This window comes from Ursus arctos, unplaced genomic scaffold, assembly GCF_023065955.2.
Source record: "Ursus arctos isolate Adak ecotype North America unplaced genomic scaffold, UrsArc2.0 scaffold_27, whole genome shotgun sequence".
Taxonomy (NCBI): Eukaryota; Metazoa; Chordata; class Mammalia; order Carnivora; family Ursidae; genus Ursus; species Ursus arctos.
In genome coordinates, this window is record NW_026622952.1 from 38593264 (window position 1) to 38602823 (window position 9560).

The 9560-nt window shown below is 35.8% G+C and overlaps 1 protein-coding gene across 1 annotated transcript; it reads left to right on the plus strand.

Annotated features, from left to right (window-relative positions):
- Window positions 1-1612: 1612 nt before the first annotated feature.
- ZFP42 (ZFP42 zinc finger protein) lies at window positions 1613-7550 on the plus strand. The gene has a single exon (XM_057303430.1). The coding sequence runs from the start codon at window positions 2030-2032 to the stop codon at window positions 2942-2944; it is 915 nt and encodes a 304-aa protein (XP_057159413.1). The 5' UTR covers window positions 1613-2029; the 3' UTR covers window positions 2945-7550.
- The last annotated feature ends 2010 nt before the right edge of the window (window positions 7551-9560 follow it).

Here is a 9560-nt window from a genome sequence, read left to right on the forward strand (position 1 = left end):
TACTTTTGGGGGAAAAAAAAATACATGGAATAAAACAAACCATGCTTTTCAGTTGCTAAGGAAAGAGTGTTTTAAGTTTTTCTTAAATGTCTGTATATATATTATATAGAAATATTATATTTATATATTATATATACAAATGTTTAAGAAGAAATTCAAAACTCTTCCCTTAGCAATGTATATATATTAAATATTTGTGTATTGTATATATAATTTATTTATAATTTATGTATTTTAAAACTAATTTACATAAAACATTTATTTATATATTATATATATGTTTAAGAAGGTATTTCAAACTCTTCCCATAGCAACTGAAAAACATGTTTTGTTTTGATGCTGTGTATATTTTTGCCAAAACTAAATAGCATGATTCTTTTGAGGTGGTGTTTTTAAATGTAGCTATTTAAAAATATTTTCAAGCTGTTAATTTTTTCTCCATTACTTTCACATTTACTCCTTTTTAAAAAGGATTTATTTTTGTTCCTACAGCAGGACATCAGGACAACAAAATTAAAGAGATATTCATTCTGTAAGGCACACGACGGTAACATTAAGCAAAAGGCTTCCTAGATTATAACATATTCATGGTAAATGTTGCTTTTAGATTTTTAAAAAAAAGAAAAGTATTCAAGGCCAAACTCCCCTGGGCATGGAAATGCATGGATCTCGTGTGTTTTTTCCTCTGAATCTCCATCTTCTGAAGAAATAGAAACTACACGTGGGTCAGGTCCAACCTCTGCTTACTCACTGGAACACAGCCATGCTCCTCCTCTGAATCATACATGGCTGCTTCCGTGCAAAAGCAGAGTTGAACAGTTATGGTATAGACCATGGGGTCCACAAAGCTTCAATCTGGCTCTTTATTAAATTAAAAAAAAAAATGCTGCCCTGGGTCTAGGATCGTATCTGGCATATCCCAGGACCCAACATAAACTTAAAGGTAACATAACACTCGCTCATGTGAGCGTTCAGCATTAGCTCTGTGCCATGATCTCTACTAAGTCCTTTATACGCATTATTTCACTTGAATTTCAAGCAGTGTTACACAGTGGGCAACCCTCACTCCCTTCAGGTTTCTAGTCAGCTGCTGCTACCTCAGTCAAGGCCTGCCTGAGCTCCCTATTTAACACTGTGAACTCCCTTCTACCAGCCCCTTTGCTTATTCTGTACACTTTACCTTTTTAGTTTTGTTTTCAGTTTTTAAGGCTTATCTGTAATTTAGGTTTCATAGATGGGGAAGTTTCTTACATGAACAGTTAGTCAAATAACAGTGAGTTAGGGCTGATCAGGTAAAGGAAACTGAAGACAAAGTTTGATTATAAGTATGATTTCAAAACGAGGAAGATTAGAATTAATGCTTTTGTTGTTGCTTTCTGCTTTGAAGTCCATCCTCCATCCTTATAAAATTGTAGGAAAGAATTTGCTGCATCTTACATAGGGCTGCTGCTTTTTTTTCTCGCTCTCTTTAATTTTGTTAGTTAACATAGTGTAATATTGGTTTCTGGAGTAGAATTCATACAACACCCAGAGTAGCACTTTACCTTTTAACGGGTGGCATGTAATATTTTCTTTTCACGAGAATGTATACTCCAGGAGGCTTAGATTTTTTTTTTTTTTGTATGTCCACTTAACTGATGTATCTCAACCCATGAGTAGCCTATAGTAGGGCTAGGACATAGTGAGTGCCCAGTAACATTAGGTGGTCAATTGGAGACTCAGATAATTTGTGGGGATACCCACATAAGATACAGTTATGACCTATATCCTATGTCACAGTTCTTTCTCTTACTTTCTTGGGTTTGTCAGAGAAGAAGCAAATGCAACCATTTCGTTATTGAAAACTGAATTTCAGGTCATTTTTTGAGGTCATTTTCTGACAGTGGTTCTAAAGTTGGAATATATTTTATCTAAAGGTTACTTTCTCAAAGGAGGTTTCTGCTGAAGACAACTTACTCAGATCACTGTCACTTGGAAGTGGTTGATATATCCTGGTGCAGATATTCAAGGAAGAAGCAAGCAGGACACTATGGACCAGCAAATGAAGAAGAAGGCAAAGACTTGTGCGCAGAAAGGCCCGGGTAAAAGAGCCTTCGGGAGGGATAAGCCAAGGCCATCTAAGCCACAGCCAGTCCAGCAGGAACTTCTCGACACAACATGGGCCTTAGAAGATGAAGGTATGTTCTTTGAGACTAGCCATCTGGTTGTTGGAGAAGACTCCTTCTCTGACTGTTACATAGAATGCATAATAAGAGGTGAGTTTTCCGAACCCATTCTGGAAGGAGACTCAATTAAGTCCCCTGACTACCCAGAAGAAGGATCAGAACAAGAGCTTTCGCAACAGGTTCTCACAGCAAGGTCGCTTCTAGAAAAATCCTTGAAATGCGCACAAAAGGGGGCAAAACAAGAACTTCCTCAACAGACTGTTAGAGAGAATTCACAGCTTGAGTATTCCGAGTACGTAATAGGCAAGAAGCTTCCTCTTGGAGGAATACACAGCACTGACTTATCAGATCCTAAACAGTCTACAGAATTTGCTAGAAAGAAGCCAACAAAAGATAAGGAATATGAGGCTCCAGAAAGAATTGTTTGTCCTCACAGTGGATGCCCAAAAAAGTTGAAGAACAGGGCTTCCCTGCGAAAGCATCTCCTTGTCCATGGTCCTCGAGATCACGTATGTGCAGAATGTGGGAAAGCATTCAATGAGAGTTCAAAACTAAAAAGACATTTTCTGGTTCATACTGGAGAGAAGCCATTTCGGTGCACTTTTGAAGGGTGCGGAAAACGCTTTTCCCTGGACTACAATTTGCGTACACACGTCCGCATCCACACTGGGGAGAAACGTTTTGTGTGTCCCTTTGAAAGCTGTCACAAGAGGTTTATTCAGTCAAATAACCTGAAAGTTCACATCTTAACTCATACAAAGACCAATAAAAATCAATGAAATAGAAGATGGAAAATAATCCTTTAACAGGATAAGTGATTTGGGGACAAATGTGCCTTATTATTGTCTCCAGGAAAGAACTTTTTAAAGCAGTTGCAACCCTACATGACATATTTTTGTTTTATGTACTGCAGTGCTCCGATAGCTTGTGACAACGTTTTAGAACACTGTATAGAATTACAGTGTGTCCAACAAGAAGGTCAGTAATAAATTTACTCCAAAGCATAATCCTCAATACACTATGAATTGGATTACTGGATATGGGACTTGTTTCACATGCTATAAATATGAAATTAACTTTGTTTTTAGTGTGAACTTTCCAATTGTTTAGCTTTTGCCTTTTAGGAATAAACTTCATGCAACGTGTGATAATCCTAGAGAATGAAAATTTTGCAGTAGATTCTCAGGAAGTGAATGAGTAGTTAAACATGTTTAAAAGTTCAATCTGTTCAATATATCTAACGCTTTTTTTTATCATTGTAGAAAACTACTGAAATCATATAGCTAGATTTGAATGGTTATTTGAACTATCAATTCACTGGACTCCATTTTAGATGTTTTAAAAGGAAATAAAATCCCAGAGATATGCTAAATCTGGATTTAAAAAATCAAAGAGGTGTGTATTGAAAGGAAGTACCATTTATTTGTCTTTGAAACTCACAAAACATTGCAAAGATTAATATTTAAGTATTGGTGAGGGGCGGGGAGAAGTCCAAAATCAAGGTGTTTTCAGGGTTAGTTCCTTTTCAGTATCGTGAAGGAAGATGTGTAGATGTGTAGATGGTCACCTTCGTGTTTATATGGAGGTTTTCCCTTATGTCCCCATCTCCTCCCTCTGCACGTCCATGTCCAGGTTCCCTCTTACAAAGATACCAGTCATCCTGGATTAGAACCCAACCTAATAACCTCATTTTAACTTGATTACCTCCATAAAGATCCCATGTCTAAATAAGGCCACACTCTGGGGTACTGGGACTAGGATTTTGACACAAATTTTGGGGGGTACACAGTTCAACATGTAATGTGCATTTCCTTTGACCAAATAATTTCATTTCTGGAATTGTATTCTACAGAAATATTTGGATGAATGTACAAAGATATTTGTTCAAGGATATTAAGCACATTTTAATAGTATTAACTTCATATATTAAATGACCATTAAAAGGCAACAGGTTGCATAAATCATGATACCTCTATTCATTCAGTAGAAAGTACACAAATATCCTTAAAGGAACCCTGACTATAAAGGGAGGGAAATAAGACCACAGCCAGAGGAAAGCCACAGAGTAGGAGGAGGTTTGTTATTTTTAATAGATATTAAAATTAATAAAACAGTCTGGGACTGAATCTGAGATATTTACATACTGTTCAAGAAAATTCAGAGAAAGTGGTAGAATATTCTGGATAAGGGGGAGGGATTGTTTTGTCCAGAGGTGGCCAGTAAAAAAACTACAGCTTCAATATAAGGATTAACTGGATCCCTTATTGAAATAATCTTATGATGGGCAGAACATACGCAGCTATCAAACTTGGAATGCACCCCCCCACATTAGTATTATAAATACTCAGTAGTTAACATACCATATTTGATGTTAAGATTTAAGACCCCGTTGGAGGTAATGATAGTATATACCATAAATTTAACAGCTTTTCAGAAAAAAACAGAACTATGTAAGATCAACTTTAAGATTAATTTTGATTTGAGAAATGCCAAAGTGTACATTCACATGACTTCAAAGAAATTAAGAAATGAAGGGCTTATATTTTGACTTCATTGAGCAAACTTACTATGGAATATTATAGAAACTTAATTTTTTATTTATATTTGGTATGACATTTATACCATCATTTCTATAGGAATGTGGGTCCTGAGTTTCTAAGTCAAAAGGAACATTGGATATATAATCCATTCATAAATTTGGAATTTCCTCTAAATCAGATACCTGAGTATAGAATTTAGGATAGGAATTTGGTATTTGATCAAGATGATGGAGCATACGTTTGTCTGGTTTTTGCTTTGACATTAACATGTTTGATATGGTCCTGGATTTCTACCTCAGGAGTTGAAGTAGGACATAGAATCTCTACAGGCTAAGCAAAAGGGCAGGATTAAATAGGGAGCAGTCAAAACTAGATAAAGTCAGTGGCAGGGTTTAGGCAGCAGGCTCTTGAGACCTGGGACTCAGGCTTCCAGAGGGATCAAGATAGACCTCCCCTTTGTAGAGGCTGGTCTACTTCTGGAGATTATTCTTTCTGAAGCTGAGGAGCCCAAATTCAGTATTTACAACCCTAAAGCTTAAATGTACAAGAAATACCAGTTTGAGAAAGTGTGTGTCTGGATTCCAAGGCTTAGTTAAACTCTGACTTGGGAATAGGATGCTCCTTGGCTAGTCTTCTAGCTGTTTGTTTTGTCTCTTTCCCAAAGAAGACCCCAAAAACTGCTAAGAATATAAGAGGAAGAAGACATGTGGATGAAATTGAAAAAGAAAAGGAAATTAGCTAATGCAGATATGTTGTCTAAAATCTTAATAATGTTAATGTTTTGGAAAGGAAATACATACTTTTCCACATTTGTATTCTAAGGAAAAAGAATGAACACATACCCAGAGAAAACTGAAAATGGAAATCAGTCCATCTAGATTTTCACATGTCTCCAGGTACCAGCATGTTACAAAACCCAAATCCTGATTAATGAACAAATGTTTTCTGTTTTCATTCTGGTATTTGGATTCATGGCCCATATCCTTTTTTTTCCTTTTTTATGGCCAAACATTAATAGTCAGAAGGTAACACCAGAGAAATGGATTTCCACAGAAAAATGAAAATCTTGAGGCAGAGCCCATCACTTTCTTGGTATCTCTAACACATAGGTCATAATTAGTTGGCACTTAATAAATTATGAAATGAATAAATTAAAAATATAGCTTAATATGCTTTTTAAAAACTAATTATGAAGTTCTCAAAATTATATATAATTTAAAAACAGCTAATTACTTGTCTTTACATAAAATCTGGTTACTGTGAAATGAGGTGAACAACTTCACTAAAGTAGTATTTCCTCATTGAAAGAAATATATATTTGTTACCCATGTATATATCAACTCTTACTCCAAAAGTAATCACCGTTAAAAGATTTTTAAAAATTGTTATATCATTTCATCGTTTTTCTAAATAGTGATAATTAAGTGTCACTTTTTCCCTGTCTTTCTCCAAAAGAGCCAGGAGACTGAGGGTCTGTTCATGTCCTAACATCTTGGATAATGAAGCACTAGCCTACATTGAGAATTATATCCACCAAGACTGTGATTAATTAAAAATGTGTTGAGACGTATTCCTACTTTAGTTTCTTTTATCTCATTCTCTGATACGTATACATATCTCCCAAACAGTCATATTTGAGTTTTTTATTTCACCTTGGCGACAACATACATTAGTAGACATAGAATTTCGATCCTATTCTATCTAAAAAAGAATTTTATACAAAAGGAATTTGTCGGTTCTTTTCTGTGGATTATGCATGTGCAGAAATCCATGTGTGCTTGCGTTTTAATTACCTAATGCACCAGCTCTGAATAAATTGCATGATTACACCCTACATTGGACACAGAACAGTGCAAGATACATTAAAAAGTCATTATATTTGCAACTCTGAGCAAGTGACTATAATTAAAAGGCAACTGGATGAAATTAGCTTTGAGAATACAAGAGTTTAAGTAGGATTTGGTAAATGAACATTAATGGTTAACATGTGGTTTTTATTATGTCTTTTGCGTCTTCTCTCTGTGACCCCAGGGCTGAATTTCTTAGATTTCAGTGGACCAGACATGTGAAAACACCTGTACAAAGCTATGCTTTATCATGTGGCTAAAGTTACATCCATAAAAGAAGCCAACATAACTTTCGTGACTTTAGTAAATCAAAGGTATTAGGTAAGGTAGAATGATACCCTGGGCATTAATAAACTATTTTTAATGCTCTTAAGATCTCGAGTATGTGTCATAAAAAGCATAGTTCACACTTCCTGCAGCTCAAAATGTTGGTCATAAAATACACATGTACAAATCAAAGAAGGAATAAAACTTTAAAGAATTCTGATTATTGTGACCATTAAATATAAAAAAGTTGTTAAAGTTACACACAATATGTGTAATACCACTTCACTTTTATCTAAGGCAACCAATACATTTGCAAACTACTGAAGATTCAGCATGGTGCTGGTATTTCCATGTGTGGGAGGGGAGGTGGAAATCTTTGTGTTTATCAGGTGTATATGCCTAATAGATCTTTTACTTAGGGCAGATTAAAGATGGCTGTAAATTCTTTCCTATTCCTCCCATTGAGAGTTGGAGTCTATTTTTTCCTCCCTTTCAGTTTCTGCTGGTCTGTGAATGTCTTGATCAATAGAGTTAGGTGTAAATGATGCTGTAATAGCCATGCCAATGTCAGGCCTAGCTTTTAAGAGGCCTGGTAGCTACTGCCCTGCTCTCTCATAATCTAACTGCCATTTAAGAAATACAACTACCCTAAGACCACCATCCTAGGCAAAATCCAAGCCACACGTTGAGGCCAAGCAGTAGTGAGGAGCCATCTTGTAGGATCAGCCAGCCCGTCCCCCCAAGTGACACCAGATGAACTGCAGGCAAACTACCTGGGTAGTCCCTTTCCAACTTCCTGACCTACAAAATGATGAACAAAATAAAATGGTTGTTTACATGGTGACTACTGCTAAGAGTGGAACTTAAATATTATCAACATACATGTGTGTGTGTGTGTGTGTGTGTGTGTGTGTATATATATACTAGTGAGAACATTATATGTGAAGTGATGGATGTATTAACTATCTAGAAGAGAGGAGTCCTTTAACAATCAATGTATACCTGTATCAAATGACAGTGTACACTTCAAATATCTTAAATTTTCTTTGTCAATTATATGTCAGTAAAGCTGAAAAAATGATTGTTTTAAGCCACCTGAATTTTGGTTTTTGTTCATTATGCAGTAACATATATAAACACTTCAGATTTGTTATTTGAATTTTAGTCTCTACTCTGTATTTGTGTAGAGTGTTGCCTGTGTACATGTGTTTATATATACACACATACATATATACACATAGATTTTACCATATAATTAGTTTATGTCTAAGTTCAAAAGGAATTACTTAATTTATTTTCCCAAATTTATATACTAGATTTCATTTCAGTAAGAGTCATAACATCAAAGTAGATCGTGAGTTCCTTGTTCCTAGACCAACAGAGACTGGTCTATTTGGTAGGATATCTAAGGAAACCACAGCCGCCTTTAATAAAACTAAAACTCAGTTTCTTTAAAGGGTGATAGAGAGTCTCCCCTTGGGAGAAGGTTTCTCTTGACCAACAGTTTCTGTCTTCCTGGGTGGGGAAACATAATTACTACAGCTACTACCACTGTCCTTAAAGGGTCATTACTCCATTTTAACACTGATCCAAGCATGAGCGCACAACTCTCTTTATTCATTTTTAGTGAAAATGAGATGAGACTGGACATTTAAAAATCCAATTAGAGGCAAGAGGAAGACACGATACAGCTTGCTTTCTCAGGACACAGGCTTAAGATATATCCACCTGTTCGGTTGGGATCCAGAGTTAAGAGTAAAGCTCGAGTGATTAATTTTCACGCGAGACCTGGTTTAGGTTTCTGACTGAGGACCCACTTACTTTCCTTGCTTACTAAACTCAGTTTGTCTAGATGGAGTATTTAAATAGGGAGACCCCTAAAGTTATCCCATATGGGGATATAGGATGGACACAAGAAAGATGATCTTGTAGAAATTGGTGAGGAACAAATTTTGAAGGCTTTATAAAACCATTTTTAAAAGTTAGAATTTTGTCTTAGAGTCAATAAAGAAAGCACTGAAGGAAATAAGTAAGCGACATGATCAAATTTACTTTTTAGAAAAACCATTTGGGATGCAGGGTAAAAGATTGATTGGGGAGTAGGAAAACAGGCAGCTGCTGCAATAATCCACAGGAGATACGACATGTCTTACTGGACTTTATATTTCCAGCACAGGCATAGTACACAATAAATGATTAATGGATGTTTGAATAAATGCTTGACTTGACATAACTAAAAGTATTGCCAAGCAGTAGTAAAAATAGAAAAGTGACAGATGCACTGAACGTCACTGACATACAACAATCAAAAGACAAATAATTCAATTAAAAAATGAGCACAGGGCTTGAATAGACATTTCTTCAAAGAAGATCTATAAATGGCCAATAATGCTCATGTAAAGATGCTCAACCTCTGTCCCTAGGGAAATGCAAATCAAAACTACCATCATACCACTTCACACTCACTGGAATGGCTATAAAAAACAAAATAACAACAAAAAATAGAAGTGTTGGCCAGAAAGTGGAGAAACCTGAACCTTCATTCACTGCAGGTGGGAATGTAAAATGGTGCAGTCCCTTTGGAAAACACCAGTAGCTCCCCAACTGTCAAGCATGATTATTATATGACCCAGCGGGTTCACTCCCAGAGAGATGTAAAACTGTTCACACAAAAATTTGTATAAGAATGCTCATAATGGCATGATTCATAATAGCCAAAAAATGGAAATAAGCCAAATGCC

Bases quoted from the DNA above. Each gene is read 5' to 3' on its own strand.
- ZFP42 (XM_057303430.1), top strand. From the start codon at position 2,030: ATGGACCAGCAAATGAAGAAGAAGGCAAAGACTTGTGCGCAGAAAGGC.